This window comes from Diadema antillarum, unplaced genomic scaffold (assembly GCF_040938485.1).
Source record: "Diadema antillarum isolate AM-2024a unplaced genomic scaffold, OU_Dant_1.0 scf00000014, whole genome shotgun sequence".
Lineage (NCBI taxonomy): Eukaryota > Metazoa > Echinodermata > Echinoidea > Diadematoida > Diadematidae > Diadema > Diadema antillarum.
In genome coordinates this window covers 4,208,013-4,228,389 of record NW_027270903.1, presented here as the reverse complement: position 1 = coordinate 4,228,389, position 20,377 = coordinate 4,208,013, and the positions used below count along the sequence as shown (strand labels likewise).

The window sequence follows — 20,377 nt, the reverse complement described above, 5'->3', positions numbered from 1 at the left end:
GTATTGATTATATTTGGTTATATTTTATCATAATTATTTGATTATATTGTACCATACAGAAAAAAATACAATGAATGAATGAATGAATGCCAAATCAACCAAAAATAAAAAATAAAAAAATCCATAGAAATGGCACTTGCTCCCCTTTGCCAAAGTAGGGCAGTATACATGCCATGCTCAAATTAATTACCCTACGACCTTTTTGTATGCTCACCCAAAGACTGACCAGCAGCCAGGATGTGAGAGAGAACAATGCTAAATCGTTGAATATAGTTCATTTATTAGGATATCAAAATCTGATATCAAAATGCAACTGGAGACTGGCTTAATGGGTATAAAACCATGATTCTTTAATTTTCATGCTGCACTTATCTCATGATAGTTCAAATGCATTTATCAAATATCAGTTTCAATAGCTTGACATAAGGTACCTCTCGTCTAAACACTATGCCGCGCCAATAAGATCACAGTTTGCTTTTCGGAATGTTCAATATTCCGAAGGTTCGCCATGCAGAAAATTGAATAAGATTATGACAAAATTCATTTCAGTCACTCTTTGAATTGATTGGAATTGTCACATTCTGTTATTAAACACACACTGACACACACACACAAGTACATACACACACACACACATACTGATATATGATATATATATATATATATATATATATATATATATATATATATTATATCACAACTTACTATCTTTTTAATATGAAGGTAAATGGAAGTCATTTCTTCCTGCAAATGTACAATATTGAGCTGGGTGGTCATATTACAGCTTTTAATACTGGTTTAATATTTTATTACACGGCCTCTAAGAATCCTTGTACTACTAGACGCGAAGTCTGGTAGTCTCTTTATCTCAGTCTCTTTATTCATTTAAGCATAAACTTAAACTAGTTTTTCTGAATTCATATCTATAGCTATTCTTCAATCCTCCTCGACATTCTCTGTTCATACTTCACATTACTGACATTATCGATTATGTAACATGTGCCTCGCTCGTGATTTCTGTATTATCTCCTGAACTTCCTTTGTACACATTTGGTATCTCTGCTATTGTACACTGCATCTGACTTGTACCTCTTTCGGATGATCACGCAACTCTCAAGAAGTCTGTGCCGCGGACATTGTTTTCTTTGGGTTTTTTTTTTCTTCTTCTTTTTCTTTTTACTTTTTGGCGTTTATATTTCTCCAATTCACAAATTGTCATTCCTTTAATTACATAACCAAGTAAGAAATAATCTCGCATCCGCATCTGGGAATCTACACCCTACAAGCAATGCTTCTATGTAGATTCCTCATATTTCACATGTTTTATTGTCTTATAAGCTGTACTTGACAATTCATCCAGGCTTTTGTATTGTGATGTTTATGTTTTATGTATTTGTTGAAATGTGGAATATGGAACAATAAAAAACAAAAAAAAAAAACAAAAAAGTACGTTGGCGCAGGAGTCGTTCACTTGGCTTTGAAGCATCCCAAACTAACTGTGATAATTATACCTCAGCACAAACCCTCTTCAATTTCATACTATGGCCTGTAGTCATTTACTTCTCTGTATCTGTGTTTATTATTTTCCATTGCATATAGCATATAATAGTCAGATGTGAGAAAGTAAGGAAAAATCGGTTCGTAGCTTCCACATCTTATTCCTCTTACTGTTCCTTCTTTTTGGAAAAGTGCAAGGGTTGAAAAATCAGCCGGGAACCTAACCCTTGGTCTTTGACATGGAATGCCAACGCCTTAAACCGCTCTGCCACGGAGACGTCTCGAGGTTCAGGGTGACCCAGGCTCGATTACCCGACGGACTAAACTTTCAAGTCTTTATGCGCATCTTCCTTTTTGGGGCAGAGAGTTTTGAAGGACAGCCTACCGCGTGCCTCAGCTGTATCTTCTCATGAGATTTACGTACCGGTTTATAAGAATAACGTTTTTGATAAAGAATATGTATATATATATATATATATAGGCTATATATATATATATATATATGTATTTTATGATGTATTATCATACGTTGCTCTTATTGTGAACTTGAATAACAAAACAAACAAACAAACCAAAACAGAAAACGTCGAGTGAACGAGTGAACAAAATTAATCATTATATTTTTCCCCTGAAAGAACAATTCCACACATGTCTCCACTTTTTTACAGAAAAAAAACGACAAAAAATGAATGAGAAAGTGTTTATTTTGGAAGATTTTTTAGTTTCAAAGATTAGAAGAATAGTGTGATCAGGCACAACATTGCCTTTATAGTCCCCTTTTCATTTGATGAAGTCGCTTTACACAATCTTTACTTTCATACCATAAACAAAGGAGTGAATGAAGCATAAAGCTACTGCGTTTTGAAGTCAAACAAACGTAAAATCGAATCGGCTCAATGAACGCGGAAAACTTCAACTTTATCTGATAATCTCTTTATTGTGGTTGCTACAGTCTTACATCGTGTGTGTGTGTGTGTGTTTGTGCGTGTGTGTGTGTGCTAGTGAGTGTGTGTCATTAATTGCACGTAGCACACCAGAGTGTGATAAAGCACCTGGAGAGGCCCTGAGCTTCAATACCTCTATTCTGAGCAATGTTTATTTGGTTTGTTTTATTCAATCTAGTGATGAAAGTGCACCCATTCTTATATATATATATATATATATATATATATATATATATATATATATATATATGTGTGTGTGTGTGTGTGTGTGTGTGTGTGTGTGTGTGTGACCGTGCACCACTTGTGGAACAAACAAGTGTCGCGAGCACTGATTTTGTGTGAGAGCCGAAAGTAGGTGAAATAGGTCAACCAAGCCAATCTTGACTTTTTTCATATTTTCTAAAAGAGCAAGTCTTCTCCTATTATATCACACTAAAGTTTGGGATCATAGAATGAAAAGGAAATTGGGATTCTTAGCAGCTTTTCTGGAACATTTTGGGGTAGAATAGTGTGATTAGGTGCTTCTTAAAGAGTCCTCTTCTCATTCTTAGAAACCTTTTCTGTGCTCATCGCTTTCAACTCAAATACTTTTAGAAGGGATGACGTTTCTACTTTGAAAGTTGGCAATGATCATAAACAGAATGTGTTAATAAAGCTTGCACAAATTCAGCTTAATCTGATAATCCCTTCAGTGTTGTTGCCCTGGTGGTTATCATCCTGTTGTTTGGTCCATTCATCGCACAGCTAGCGCGGCTTGGTAAAGATTAGCGCTTGAATAGACCCTGTTCTTCAGAGCCTCTTTTCTCAGTTCACACTTATCCAGAGTGTGTAGTTTCTTTTCAATATTTAGATAGGTTAAGAGAGTCCATTCGATTGAGTTATATATCATTTTAAAGCTTAGAGTCTACTCTTTCAGAATCTAACCTGGCGCCTTTTTGTTGGTTTTATGGTGCAGGGTTGCATGATATACACGATATATATATACATTGTACATGCATTCCGTGCATCACAAAACGAACAAAAAGTCGCATCCCTTGATTTCATGTGAGGACTCAAAAAAGGTGAAATGGGTCAGCCAAGTCAATCTTGATTTTTTTCATATTTTCTGAAAGAGCTATCCTTCTTCTACATCATTCTTAAGTTTGGGATCATATCATGGATGGGAAAGTATGTTTTCAGCAGTTTTTCTGCAACCCATTTGGAGGGAGAATAGAATGATCGGGTAAATCTATAAAGTTACCTTTTCATTTCTTGAAATCCTTTACACCCTCTTCACTTCAAATTTTAATAACTTTTGAAAGGATAACTCTGCTGCTTTGAAAGTTAGCATTATTCGGTCCAAATCACGGACAGAATGTGTTAATAGACCATGCTCAATTTCAGCTTAATGTGGTAATCTCTTCATTGTTGTTGCTTCGGTGGTTTACTTCCTGTTTTTTTTTTTTGTCCCTTTCATTGCACAAAAACGACTTTTTCTTCGTTTTGTGATGCAGGGTAACAAATGGTCATTAAATAGTAAACTTAATAATGAAAAGTTATTACAAATGAATTGATACATTACAGCAGGTTTTACCACTTTACTTTGGGGAATTAGTGCAGAATATGTAATATTTCAACGTTCATTGAGGTAGAAACACAAAAAAAAAACAGTAAGAAAGATATTATAGAAGACAGAAATAAAGAAAAATAGAGGTAGAGGGTTGTATTTGAATTGATTTTCCTGTTTCTTGTCTAATTATGACGTTGCTTTGAGTCGTAAGTTTTAAGCAATTTCATCAAACATCATATTATCATACGTAAAAGCAGGAGCGACATGAGTGGTGGCCAGGCAACACTAAAAAAATAGACGCCTGGCCACCAAAAGAAACAAAAAAGTTAGGCCGAGTTTTGCTTAAATCGTACTTTTTTCCCCTGTTTTTGTATATTTGCATTAAATTCATATAATTCCATTATCACACTTTCAGGATTGTAGTATAATAACATGCGTTCCGAATCAATGTTCTCCTCAGAACGGTAGCATAGCAAGAATATGACAAATGCTTTGCTTTTTGGTTACGGATTATACATAAAAGCAAGAGAATTCAAGACGTAACTCTGGAAAAGAGGGCTAAGGAAAGGCAGAAAGGTGATTATAAGGGTGATATAAGCCTTGTAATTTTTGTAACGGCAAAATGTACGTTGGCATACACTGGGCAATACAATAACGAACATGCGATTATTATAAAAGGCGATACTACTCTCTTTAAAAAAAAAAAAATCGAGTGAAAATATTCACTCCTAACAGAGTGAATACAAAAAAAAAGAGTGAATTTAGAGTGAAATTGAAGTGAATTTTGAGTGAAAATGTTCATTTTTCACTCGTTTTAGAGTGACCTCTGGGATCACTCCAAAATCTTCGAGTGATCCCTGAGGTCACTCCATAATGAGTGAAAATGAAAATTTTCACTAAAAATTCACTCCAATTTCGCTCTAAATTCACTCTTTTTTATATTCACTCTTTCATAATGATAACTAGTGGACATTTTCTACCTTTCCGCGCGTGTGCATACGCGTACGGCGCTATAACACGTAATTTGCAAGGGCAAAATTGAACAATGTCTCGCTTTTCTAATACAATCTCTTTGTTGTCGTTAACTTTTTCACTTGGGGCGAGTATCATTTCACAGCGGAAATTGTCTGCCATGTGATAACATTCAAAAGTTTATGACAGGAGCAATGGTCATATTGCACCTTTTGCTTTAAAGCTGTTACGCATTCACTTTTTTAGGCAAGAGTCTATGGGAAATGATTCCAAATCCAGCAAGTTCACGTGCACCTACCACACGCCAAAGGCCAAAACTCGAGAATGCAGCCACGTATCGACTTGGGTCGAACGGTTTTAGAAAGAGCATATACTAAGCTTGACCACCATGTAAAACTCATTGCGATTGGTCAAAAGATCTCGTAGCACTTTTGTGCTAACAAGTTTTGCATAAAATGTAAAATGCCTCCAAATGGAGAAAAACCGCCCATGACGTAATGCGACTATTCCATTCGCAGTTCGGGAGAGTAGTAACTCTTGGGCATTCCCGCGCAAAGAGGCTGACAAGACCATTGTTTCGACTTGAATCGACGGATTTGTTTCCAGTTTCTTTCTTTAGCAGAGTATTTATGCCAATGAAGGTAAGATATATGAGTTCATGGTTCTTATAACGACGACATTTTGTCATTCATGAGGGATAATATAGTTAACTGGTGAAATAAAATCCCGAAATTGTTTTGTTCTGCAGTGGGAAAGTAGCGTAAACGCTTAGCTGCGTATAGTCCCACTACGTACTTTATTTATCATTGTGAAGTCTGCATTGGAAACCGGTAAGATTGTGTACTTTTGTAGAGTCAAACTTCAATTTGACGTATTTTATTATATTTTACAAATATGTGGAATGTGTGTGTGCATGTATGTGTGTGTGTGTGTGTGTGTGTGCTCGTATGGTCTACAGGAGAGACGGGTGACAGAGGCGCGCTGCATATGATGATACGGCCACGCCTATTTCCAACAATGGAGCGATCCCGTCTCGCTCTTACGAGGAGCTCGTGGCCAGTCGGGCGTATAGTAAAGTAAACAAAGCGAAGCGGTGAACGGAGCGGACACGCATGGACTTTTTGTCCAAATCTAGTCAAAAGTTTTCACTATGAAGAGTGAATATTTTTACTCGATTTTTTTTTTAGAGAGCATGGTGTATCCATACATGCATACTGTACACATACATACCTAAGTATTGATGAGTATAACATTCATTATTATTGTGTACCAGTCATGCGTCACTCCATGATAATTCTAAAATAACATATGCATATTCAGGATATCCATAGCCAGGTGAAATGTGCATTAAAGAAATTCAAATTTTAAAAAAAGCAACAACAGCTAAGGAAAACTAGGAGTGCTAAAGCCGATACAGAGACAGGTGGAAGAAAATCATTTTCCCATGTACATGATATTATTATGTATATGCTATATGACATTGTAAAGTTAAAGCCCGAATTCGCACATGTAGGTAGTTACCATGCTACAATGATCATCCCTGAGCACACGTCCATTGAAGGTCATACAGTCTTGATTGGCAGCATAACGTGGATTGGGCTGATTGTCATCATGATCCCACATACTACTTGAGACGGATAGGGTGCTGCCGACTCGCTCCCATGTGTACACTCCTTCCGTTGCTAAGTCATTCAGACCTATCCAGATCCATGGGAAGGTTGTTATTCCGTAGTGCGCGATAAGAACGTCCTCTCGGATGCTGGACAGCTCACTTGGCGTTTCTATGGCGACCAAATATCCTCCCAGTTCATCGCATGTATCCCGCGCCACCTCCCAGGGCTGTTGGTCCTGGCGGTAGATATAGCAGGAGTCTGGGGACGATGGATCACTAGGGCAGACGATATCTAGAGAACACGCAGGACAAGCCAAACCACGGTTTACACATGCAACATTTTCTTTCAGTGTTTCAGTGCTCTTTTATTAGTGTTGCCTTCCTGTTGAAATCAGGTTTTACTCTATATTTGTAAACGGAATATTGGTGGAAAATTGTAAACAAATTGATATTATTGCCTCTTTTTTTTTTGCAAACACTATTTTTTATGGTAAAGGAGAAATTCAACAGGTCCATTTCTAATCGTCTAAATGCAATAACCTTTTCCAATAGTATTTTCAAATTAGGTGATGAAGAAAAATCTACCTCGGGAAAACCTCCGGTTCTAGAAACCATGATTCATTAAAAAGAAAAAAAAAATGAATAAATAAATACCTATGCGGTGATTTCTCAACAGTGTTATGCCCATCGGGCGAACAGTTTTAACCATCCCTCTTTGAAACAGATTTGTGTGATATATTGTGCAGGTGCGTGTGTGAGTATGTAACACATTATATCTCAAATATCTCCTTTCTATAAAAAAAAAATGAACAGCTGGGTTTGCATCTTCATTATCTATTCACATACAACTGATGCTACAAACACCTTGATGAATAGTTAAAGATAGATACCACAGCTTCCCTATCTCACATGCACGTACCAAGTTCACATCTCTTTCCACGAAATAACTCCGGGCACTCGCAGGAAAATTCCTCTATAGTTTCAAGACAGGTCCCTCCATTCAGGCAGGGATTAGGAAGACAATCTGTGTAATGAATAATATTATGGTACATGTATCGATGTTTTTTTTTATCATTATTATTCTACTTTTGACAAAATATTACCGACCGACTAGGTCATCAAAACAACAAATTCTATTTCAATTACGGGAGCATAATGAAGCTGCGCTAAAATTTTCTAGGTACCTCTTGCGAGCTTCCACAATAATGCTCACAATTCATTTTTTTAAAGGAAAATTATTTCATTCCCAGTAGACTCTGATGCTAGGATTAGGAAAAATATATTAAGTTAGTATTTTCCATTAGCATACATGTCATGTTGCTGTATTCGGGTCAGTGATCCCTTTCTTTTCACAACAATATACATATGGGATTTAAAATCGTGCAACATTTTCGGTTCTAGTTCCATATGGTTGCATTTGTGTATGTTTGGGTTGGTTACGTTTATGTGTAATATGTTTTCTTGATTCAAAGTAAGCTCATCATCAGATACAGCAAACCCAAACCTATCCATTAATACCTCACTTGTATAACATAACAAAGAATATTCGTCTGCTTATGATTATATATACTATATCTATATTATATACATCTGTATACACATGTGTATGAATATATATATATATATATATATACACTCAGCAAAAAAAAAAAAGTAAGTTCCCCCCTAACATTTTTGGATATATCTCAAAAAGTATTTTACCGATTTTCATAATTCAAACGGAAATGGATAAGGAATTTTATTACTCATAACATGAGTGGCAAATCATTGCCACCAAATATCATTATTGGTGTGAAAAAAAGGCATTTTATGTCAAAATGCATGGAAACAAAAGTTGCACTTTAGTGATTTGCAGTGACTTTTACACAAATAATCAAACAATCAATCATGATTCTGAACATTTAAGCATTGTTTATTGCATATTTTTCTATCTCTTTCTTTTCATGAGCATACAGTCAAGTATTTGATAATTGATATGTCCACCATCCGCTACAATGACCAGCCGACATCTCGTCCTCATACTGTTAACTGAAGTTTGTACTTGGCGCTGCTCAATGTTGGCCCATGCTCTCTGCAAGATGCGCTGAAATTATTGCAGTAAAGTGTCATTTTTTCACGTCCTTGCTTGCTTTCCGCTTAATGATATCCCAAAGATTCTCTACTGGATTACAGTCAGGGGATCTTGTAGGCCCCTCCATACTTTCGATGCCATTTCCCTCTACAAACTGATCTACAACTTGAGCGCAGGATGCAAAATGGTCATAGGCACATTAATGTGATCAACCCAAATTGGAATTATAAATCACATGGCTTCTCCCAAAATTTTCATATTGAAAAGGCTATTGTTTAAAAAGTATGCATAACATCTGTTTAATAAGGAAGCGTATTGTACCTGAAGAAATTCCTGAGTATTACACAATTTAAAAAGGTCATTTGCTAACTTACATAGGAAATGTATACAATATGCTTCGTATAGCCTAAAGTGCAACTTTTTTCCCCATGCATTTTGACATAAAATGCGTTTTTTTTTACACCAATAATGATATCTGGTGGCAATGATATGACATTCATGTTATGAGTAATGAAATTTCCTATCCATTCTGGTTTGAATTATGAAAATCCGTAAAACACTTTTTGAGATATATCAAAAAATGTTAGGGGGGAACTTACTTTTTTTGCTGAGTGTATAATATATATATATATATATATATATATGGATATATATATATATAATTTCTTATTTTTCCTGCTTTAATCAGGATTATATCAACTTAACAAGAATGGATTACCTTCGTTTTGATATAAAACTTGTTATTATATAACATATGTTTGAGAGTCAGTTAAGTAAAAGTTGGCATGATAGTATGACAACATCAGAACCACGTAAATATCGTTAATTATGTAACTTTTTACTTGAGAAACATATTGCCGATCATTGAATGTAGGCTTACTGATAACCATCAATCATCATGTTGTAATGGCAAGACCCTCATGTACTATTGTAATATATTGTTCTGTTACCCTTTATATCTGTAATGATTTCAAGCGAACCGTCTACATCGCCCTCAAAATTAGACCCACCCTGTGTTCGAAGTTCGGTAAGAGTCATTGTCTTCAGCCATTCGTCTGCTCCATCCATAGCCTACCTTTTCCATTTTTAACAAACTCCTTCAAAGGACAAGTCCACCTTCATATACATGTGGATTGAGTGAATGCAGCTATATTAGTAGAACACATCAGTGATTGTTTGGGGGAAATCTGACATTCCGTTCAAAAGTTATGATTTTTTTTAAAGTATCTGCACAGTCACTGCTGGATAAGAATACTACTGCAATGTATGATGTCACATGCGTACAACGCTATAAGGAAAATATAAGAGAATTTCACAACATTCTACCTTTTGAAAAAAAAAAGAAGTGTACATTTTCTTGAAGCGTCACTGATATATAATAGGGGTAATATTATTCCCTTTGCCTCCTGAAATAGGGAAGTCCACTGCTCTTTTATTATGCGAGAAAAGTGAAAATATGTTGAATTTTGTCTTTATATATTCTTTATCGTTGTACATTATGTGATATCACAAGCTGTAGTAGTCTTCTCGTCCAGCAGTGACTAAGCAGAAATCTCAAAAATTCATAACTTTTAAACGGATTGTCCAATTTTCCTACAAACTCTTGTTGATGTGTTCTATTAATACTGCTGCATTCAATTAAATCACATGTCTATGAAGGTGAACGTGTCCTTTAAGCACGGAAGTCTCCCACAATAAAGACCCGCAGGAACAAATATCTGAATGCTACACTGTAGATTCCCGAAACATAGAGGAAACCAAAGACATTTTAAAAAATACAAAAAATAAAATGTTCATATATTTTTGAGACCTAATGAATACACATAAGTATTATATATATATATATATATATATATATATATATATATTATATACACACATATATGAATATGTATGTATATATATATATATAGAGAGAGAGAGAGAGAGAGAGAGAGAGCGAGATAGAGAGAGAGAGAGAGAAGAAGAAGAAGAAAAAGACAAAGAAAAAGAAGAGAAAAGGAAGTCTATCTCTCCTCAGTAGAATATATAGATTATTCGTGGCCATGCATCACAAAATCAACAAAAAGTCGCACAAACTAGGTTTGTGTGAGGACTGAAAATGATTGAGATGGGTCAACCAAGGCAGTCTCGGGTTTGTTCATAATGTCTTCACGAAGAGCAAGTCTTCTTCTACATTAAGCTGAAGGTTGGGATCACAAAACGAAGAAGAAATGATTGTGTTTTACTAGATTTTCTCGGCGATTTTTCTGTAGAATATCTCTATGAGGTGTGACTTTAATGTCCCCTTTTTATTTCATTTAAAAATGTGCAAAATATTCACGTAACTTTAACCTTCAATACGTTTAGAGAGGATAATGCTACTGCTTTGGAAAGTTGGCATTAATCATAGACAAAATGTGTTGAAAAGCAAGCTCACTAAATTTTCCGATAAGCCCTTCATTAAGGTTGCTACGGTCGTTTATATCATGTTTTCTTTTTGTGGGTTTTTTTATTCTCTTTTGTCCCTTTCATTTCACAGACAGCACGGCTAGGTAAATATGATTTGCTTGAAAAGACCCACTACTTCAGAATCTCTTTTCTCAGGTCACCGTTTATTCAGAGGGTGTGCTTTCTTTTTTTTCAATATCGAGATACTATTGATAATTCACTTCATATTAACTTTTTTAAAGAAAGACAATGCTATCTGTTATGTTGTGTCATTACTGTCTTTACGTGCAGTATACGTATATGGCATTTGGAGAATACAAATACTGTTTTGTTAATACTAATAACCGTCATCCAATTATACACTGCAGAAAACGCAGTAAAAGGCTCCTACCATTACTAATGTTTTTCATATTGAAACGAAAGTGCAACTTACAGTCGTTAATACATGTGCTAATAGACGTGTTAATAACAGAGTTCCAAGGAGTATCTTCTAACCTTTAAAATGACATATAACTCGTCAAAATTAGACCACCCTAACCCATTGAAAACGTGCTTCGAATCAGAGAGAGTGAGGAGGTGTAATTTCAATGAGAGGGAAAAAAGATTAAAAGTTCAGGGTCACAGGAATTATGTGAATTAAAAATTACCAATTGTAATTACAGTGATGCACTGCCTGTTGGAAAAGACGTGGTTATTGGTTTTGAGTTGGGGGTTCACATTTTTTTTCTTTTTTCATAGCGGAAACACTATCTTATTGTAATCATGCTTTTCAACTTTTCCTGACATTGAAAGTGACCCTGTGAAGGCGGAATCTTATCAATTAATTATTGCGTGGAAATCAACTTTTTAGAAAAGCTGAGAATTTGATCAGGAAGATTGACATGCCTACATGACATTGAAACACATTGAAGTATTCGAAGTCAAAAGCAAATGTGACCCTGCATCACAAAATCAAGAAACCAGCTCACCAGTTTTTCTACAACTTTTTTTTTTTTTTTGGGGGGGGGGGGGATAGAAACATCCGGAATATCTCAGAGGCCCCTTTTTATGTTATAAAAATCATTTTGTACACTCTTCTCTTTCAAGTCTAATAACTTTCGAAATCATTATGCTACAGGTTTGAAAAATGGCATTAATCATGGACAGAATGTGTTTATAGAACATGGCAAATTTCAATTTAATCCGATAATCCCCCACTGCTGCTGCTCCAGTGGTTTACATTCTTTGTTTTGACCCTTCCATTCCACAGCTAGCACGGCTTGGTAAAGATTAAACGTTCGAATAAACCCTGTTCTTCAGAGCCTCGTTTCTAAGTTAAGACTTTTCGAGAGTGTGTGCTTTGTTTACAGTATTCAAATATTTAAGGTCCACTTCTGTTGCGTTATACATCATATAGCATGTATTGTTGCGTTATACATCTTTTACTGTACTGTTGCATGTACTGTACTGTTACTAATGCATCATAGCATGTACTGTTGCGTTATACATCTTTAGCATTCATTCACAGATTCCAAACTTAACAGATCGACCACTATTATGTTTTATATATTTGCAATATTCTATATATGTGACCGTGCACCTCAAAACGAACATAAAGTCGCACACACTGATTTTGCGTGAGGACTGAAAATAAGTGAAATGGGTCAACCTAGCCGAACTTGACTTTTTGATATTTTCTGAAAGAGCAGGTCTTCTTTTACATTATGCTAAATTTTGGTACCATGAAACGGGCAGAAAAGTGTGTTTTTTAGCAGTTTATCTCGAACATTTTTGGTAGAATAGTGTGATTAGGTGTGTCTTTAGAATCCCTTTTTCATTTCTGAAAAAAAACCTTGTCCACACTCTTCACTTACAACTCTAATAACTTTTGAAAGGATAGGGCTGCTGCTTTGAAAGTTGGCATTAATTATGGACAGAATGTGTTAATGAGGCATACTTAATTTCAGTTTAATCTGATAATCTCTTCATTGGTGTTACTCTGGTGGTTTACTTCCTTTTTTTGTCCCATTCATCACTAGTAGAGCAGATAAGCCGAAGAATTGTGCAAAATTTGACTAAAGCATGAAACTTTCACCATTGTTAGTACAGGCTATAAGATTAATTTTAAGATCGGGAGGTAAGTCTGAATTGACCTCTGATGACCTCTAGAGGTCAATGACCTCAAAATCTAAGAAAATTGATATTTTGCGTCATTGGTTAATGATAAAACACAGTAATGATGTACTAAAACTTAATTTTTGTCACAGTGAAATTGTCTTTATATTCCACAGAGCCCTGACAGGTTTCTATCTTTGACCGCTGATGACCTTCAGAGGTCAATGACCTCAAAATGTCAGAAAATTGATATTTTAATGCGTCACTCATAACTGAAACACGATAATTATGTACTAAAAACTAATTTTTGTAAGAGGAACTGCCTCAATGTTCCACTGAGCCTTTCAAGTCAGATTTCTACCTTTGACCTCTGATAACCTCAGATGACCTATGATGAGGCCAATGACCTCAAAATGTCAGAACATTGATATTTGGTGCAATTGGTTGGTGACAAACATGATTTAGATGTAATATTCATTTGTATTACAATTGAATTGTATTCCTATTCCACAGAGCAAGAGAAATTACTCACGTGTCTCTACCTTTGACCTCTGAGGAAGGTGACAGGTCAATGACCTCAAAATATCAGAATATTGATATTCTATGTATAGTCAATGGTCAACTTTGTAATACCCGATGTACAATCATTTATGCTATAATAGAAGAATCTTGTCATTCCATGGAACATTGGTCATTAGCCTGTGCATTTTATCCAACTTTGACCTCTCAGGACAATGAGATGTCACTGAGGTCACAATAACATGTGTAGGCTTACCTGTACTGATGTTTGGCTTCATTGGTGTAATCGTAAATGCTTATTCATGTACAAATCACGCATTGATGTTTTGATCAAAGTATGTATGCATATTCCACAGAGCATTGGTTTATAGTAACAGGTCTCTGAAATGTGAGAGGTCAATTACTTCAGAAATAAAGCTTAAGTTTCTTGAGTGATGGCAGTGACCTCAAATACAACTGTTATGTTTGGGTTAGTTATGTAGACTAGCAAATATAGGCAAATATGGCCATTATCTCGACACTCGAGGAAAACAAGGCCCACGCGACTGATATACAGAGTGTTTAATCTATTCCGTGTAAGTCTCATAGATCTTTTCCCCCATTTGTCGGACTCATTATGAGACTGGTTTGCCTAAGTGTCAAGCTCATAGGCAATATTTGCATAGTTTCGAGCTGGTGGGCCTGTATTGGCCAGTGTAAAACTGGTGGGTTGTTACAGTATGACTGCGATGAATGACTCATGGTCCTGGAGTATACAGTCCACAGCTGCGACATCATGGACCATCTTGAAAACTTCGACATACTGTGAGGCCCAACATGCATTCCACATGAAGCAATCCTGTGTATTGCAACTAGCTATTGCCATCCGAGACCTACCCAGGGAATAGATAAGCATTCATGGCAAACCATGGAGAAAGCGGATTGTGCTAAATATTTTGGAGTTCCAATAGGAGGCTCAGCTGGAATCAAATCACCACAGCAGCTTAAAAAGATTATACTTCAACCAAAGACTCTCTCCAGACGAAGATACGAGTATCATAAAGTTCAGGTGTTTTGCTACTCCATGCCGCTCAGGACTGTCCTGGAATATGCATGCATCATCTGGGATCCATTCACCCAGGTGAAACATCATGAAGTTTGGAATGATCCAGAGAAGATATGCACTCTTTAGCTGCAATGACCATCATATGCAAAACAAGCAGTGTTACAGCCACACTTGAAAAACAAAACAAAGCAAAACAAAACAAAACTACAATGGCAATCCCTGTAAGAAAGTACAGCTCAGGCAAATTCAGCGATGATGTTCTGCATCAAGAACCCCACAATATCCACTCCGCAGGAAGTTGTGGCTCTATTGCTGCATTCTTCAAAAAGGGCAAATGACTAAAAATGTCAGGCATCATTTGCAAGAACACAAAGTAGGCCTACTCCCAAAAAGGTGACGGCTACTCTCGGCCACTGTCTCTTGTATCTCTTTGAAACACTTCAGGAGAGAGATACTCAATATTCAGCTCTGTTATTAAAGGTACATATGTCTCTCTTTTTGTTTTTGCATTTGTTTGTTGTTTTTTGCTTCATATAGCTCTTTGGATACCTTCTTTAACCAATTAAGAAAAGGCTCCATGGCAGAATATTACAAGATTACACAGTATAATGAAGAAGAAGAAGAAGAAGAAGAAGAAGAAGAAGAAGAAGAAGAAGAAGAAGAAGAAAAGAAGAAGAAGAAGGAGAATAGGAAACGAGATCTGCTGTCAATGATGCAGAGCCAATACCAATCAGTTCCATGGCAGATCTTAGTCAGCACTGCAAAGGTTTGGATGTCTCTCTCTGTTGACAAAGGGTATTCTAAAGCTCCAAGTAAGTCCATGGGGTGGTTTACAATGTCTGGGCATAGAGGGTTGGGTTGGGTATATGAGGATATGATGCTTTGTTATAACAATTAGGTTTGAGATATCTATTTTTTATGTTTGTTTTGACCATCCCGCATGGATCTCCAACGAAAAGGAATGATAATGTGTTAGACCCAGCCGCCACCGTGTTTTTTCAATAGATTTTGATATTACAGTGTAGTTGAGAAAAAAAGTAACCGCTCATTGTCCTAGATGGAAGTCAAAATTGAACCGTGTGTGGAATACTCTGCATACAATTTTGGACACACACACACACACTCACACACACACACACACAAATGAATTTTTTTAAATATAATTATTATTTCATAAGCAGCTGGCCATTACAAACCAATGAGACCAGACATCAACATTCTTACATTTTGATGCATATCTTTCAATATCCTCCAGAGGTCAGAGGATCATCGCTAATGTTCATGTGAAATGCGTACACGCCTTTTGAATTGCTCATTTTTATTGCTATAGAAATACACAATATGTGCATCATGTCAATCATTAAGTATTGTATCAGTTTCATTTTCAGTCTTGGATTATTTTTTCTATGTACAAATAAAATCGTGGCAAAGTAAACAACTTTCACATCAAAATGTAAACGAGAATACTAAAAAAGAAATAGATGTAATAACGTGCAAGGCAAATACCAGGCCTACATCATCTTAAGGTATACAGGTGAAGGAAATCACCTTATTGATAAACAATTTACTTGACTGGGATAGCGATCACTGAACAATATTGTTTCTTAAAACTCTCTCTTCTTTTCAACAAGTGGAATAAAACACATGCACATACCGGGGCATCAGTTTGGAGGAGGGGTGGGGTGGTGGCAGGGATAGTTGACCCCCACCCCATTAAATTCTGAGATGAGGACTATGTTTTGTTGTTGTTAGTTTTTGTTGTTGTTCTTTGTTTTTTGCTTTTTAGACAGAAAACTGCCCAAGTTTTTCACTTTAAGTGTGCATCGGATTGTTAAAATTTAATTCTGAAATGCAAAATCTCCCTTCTTTGAGAGGGGATATCTCCTTTCGATAGACTCCTTCCCCCTGCTTGGTTCCTTCCACAGATATAACATACTTTGGGGAATGATAATTTCCCTTATTCTATGAAAAATGTTTTTAAGAGATATTTTTATTTAAATTCCAAAGATGAAAAGGCTTTCCTATATATGCACGATTGTTCATTTTGGAGGGCAAGAGGCATTTGCCCCGCCTCCCGAGAAAATATGGGAGGGGGAATGGTGGGGACATAAAACTTTGCCTCCAAGTATTTTCTGAGATTGAGATTTTTTTTCTTCACTTTTTTGACAGAAAATGAATTGTCACTGAACATTTCAGCTGTTGTATGCACCAGATTAAAAGGCATAATCTCCTTTGCATACCCCCTCGCCCACACTATCTTTCGTTATGTCCCCTTCCATATACGCTCAGTGCTTTTGTCCCACTTTTGTTCTATATCATCACAAAGTATGTACTAGATCTTTAGTTTCAGTTCCGACATATTAAAGAAAATCCCTCTTGTTGGAGGGGGTAGTGTATCTTTCAATTAACAATCCCTCCTCGGTTTCTACCCTTAGATTTGGTACACTCCTTTTACTAATAATTTCCCAAATATTCCATCATAAATGTGTATACTAGATTTTTTTTTACATTTCTATTCTTACTGCAAAGGCTCCCTCGCATGGGAAGGATTTGGGGACAGCCCCTTTCATACCCTCCTCTCGCTGTATCAACATCTCCTCCATGCATTGATTATGGCTACACATTTGGGTATGGACTTTTTTTTTTTTTTGCAAAATGGTAGTTCAACCAAGAGTGGCACGAGATCATTGAATTGCAAACAAAAGAATGCAAAAGCTCCATAATGTGGGAGGGGGATACCTCCACCCACATCCTTCTGTCGATTGGTCTTCCTCCATAGATGGCTGACTTACTACACCTTTTTGATACAAATTTCGAGGTATTCCTTCAAAAGTGCCTGTGTGCCAGGTCGTTGAATCTCATTTCTCAAAATACAAGAGCTCTGTCGAATGGGAGTGGAATACCCTACCCTCGCCAACGCTGCGCTTGCTGGGTTCCCATCCATATAGACTTGGTACACCTTGGTGATCCATAATTTTCCAAATATTCCCCAAAACGTATGCATCAGATTCTTTAAAAAAAAAAAAAAAAACTTCGTCTTTGGGAGGGAGGTAGGTGAGATGCGCCCACACCCCATCAACTTCCATATAAGTGATGACGCACACATTAGACAAGAGCTACACTGAATCACTGATTTCAGGTCTAAACCTGCAAAAATCCAATCCCCCACCCACATCCTCCCCTCCCCCTCCGCTTCTTTCCTTTGCACCATGAACTTATGCTTTTACATGTTTTCCAAGTTCCTCCCCCACGTGAAAACAGATCGACACCCCTTGCTCTGTGCACATACCCGACTTAGATAATTACCTGAAAAGTTCTGCGGAATGAGTAGCCACTTTTTTGGTAACAGAAATGAATGGTTTGTAAGCCCTACATTATAAACAATTATTAACTATTAACTATCGCAATATCAATATTAACATCCTCACATTTCATTCGAGGTATTTGACCTTGTGTGATTTTCATAGGTGAACGGTAATAGCTCGTTAATAAACAGGGCCTATGAGTGCTCTCTAAAACATCATCATGTTTACCATTGATGATGCCAAACTATTCTGATACTTTGAGGTCATTGACCTCTCGAGATCATCAGAGGTCAAAGGCAGAAACTCGTCTGTGTGCCTTGGAATATGAAGACAATGTCATTGTACACAGATATGCTTGTTTTGTACATCTTTACCATGTTTGACCTTTCACCAATGATGTCATACTTCAATATTCTGATATTCTGAGGTCATTGACCTCTCAAGGTCATCAGAGGTCAAAGGTAGAAACCTGTCAGCTCTTTAGAATATGAAGACAATTTCATTGTAAGACAGATATGCTTGTTTTGTACATCTTAACAATGGTTACCATTAACCAATGACATCACAGATCAATATACCATTTTGAGGTCATTGACCTCCAAAGGTCATCAGAGGTCAAAGGTTAAACCTGTCAATGCTCTGTGGAATCAGTAAATAGTTTCCCTGAAGTATAGATGCATGTTTAGTGAATCATAACCACATATATCATTCACAAATGTCTAAAAACATCGATATTTTGATATTTAAAGTTCATTGACCTCTTGAGGTCATCAGAGGTCAAAGGTAAAAACCTGTCAGTGCTCTGTTGAATCTGGAAATGATTTCTCTGTGGTATAAATGCATGTTTAGTGCAACATAACCACATATATCATTTGCAAATGTCTAAAAACATCGATTTTCTGATATCTAAAGTACATTGACCTCTGGAGGTCATCAGAGGTCAAATCAGACTTACCTCCCGATCTTAAAATAAATCTTATGGTATGTACTAACACTGGTGAAAGTTTCATGCTTTAGTGAAATTTTGCACAATTCACGTGATTTTGAGGGCTTATCTGCTCTACTATGATGCAATAGGCCTGAAATAATACATGTAATCAAAGGAATTCCACAATCTAGGACAAGCAGAAGTATAAAGAAAAAAAGAATGGGTGAGAATAGTTTTCGTTAAAGGCAAATGATATTATTCATTCAAATGACAGGTTGGATATTTGTGAATCTATGTGCTTGTTTGTTTGTTTGTGTGAGTGTGTGTGTGTGTGTGTGTGTGTGCGTGTGTGTGTGTGTGTTTGTGTTTGAACGGGAAGCTAAAATTCACTTTCTACAGCCTGTATATAAATAACCCACGTAATGGCGGAATAAATCAGAAATGTATAGTCTTTTTTTATTTCAGAAATAAGTAAATAATCTGTATGAAATTCCCAAGGCGATTAGGTAGAGTTTGTTTGCAAAAACCGATGATTCCATATTTGCCAAATGGAGATATTTGCAATTAAAGGTCTAGAAAAATAAAGAGAATAATAAGAATAATTTGTGCTTCTTTTGACCATATCTTCAAAAATGTACCTTTATATGTAATGACCAATATATCATTTAAAAAGTATTATTTAGTACTTTATGACAGAGACCATAATTCAAAATCTTCAAACATGGACTTATCGGTTTTTGCAAACAAACTCTTCTTATCCTCAGAGCTCTATTTTATTTTTTGAAGGAACTTTTCTATCAAGTTATGTTGTATAGATGTGACTCCATGCTTTGATACTACGATTTACGTAGGGCAAAATCTAACAATAATTATAATGAAACATTAGGAGGGGGCAGACGAAAAAAAAAAAAAACTTTATCGATAACTCTTAAGTGTCAGGAAATGAACGACAAATCGACCCCTATCAACAAGAGTTCCTAAACAAGAGTATTGTATATGGCTTATCCTAAAAAATGTCGTAGTTGGTACGATCTCCAGAATTGGTAATATCCCTAAGTAGACCGTCTATATTAGTTACCGAAATTCATACAATACTATTTCTTTTCCAACTGGTCAATAACAACTTATTTGTTCTAAACGTAGAAAGACAATTTTCGAGTTCAGGGACTATAGTAACCACAACGTCAATGTCTGACTGCAAACAGCTTAACCCTATAAAGCCCAAGGGGGGGGGGGGGGGCACATTGTGCCCCCGTACCATATTTTCGTTTGCCACTCCCACACCCTTTACTTGATTTCAATCAAATTTGGTGACTTTTCTTAGAATCTTATTGCAAACATTTTGATACATAATTTAGCTATGTCCGACATTGCTGGTTGCCATGGCAACCGTAAACTGACAACCATGTTC

At 36.3% G+C, this 20,377-nt stretch overlaps 1 protein-coding gene across 1 annotated transcript; it reads right to left on the bottom strand.

The window, feature by feature from the left end:
- Positions 1–6,450: 6,450 nt before the first annotated feature.
- On the bottom strand, positions 6,451–9,713 carry LOC139722049 (CD209 antigen-like protein D). Its single transcript, XM_071633370.1, has 2 exons — positions 9,656–9,713; positions 6,451–6,866 (listed from the first exon to the last, which is right to left on the bottom strand). Exons 1-2 carry the CDS (start codon positions 9,711–9,713, stop codon positions 6,451–6,453), a joined length of 474 nt encoding a protein of 157 aa, XP_071489471.1.
- Between the last annotated feature and the right edge of the window lie 10,664 nt (positions 9,714–20,377).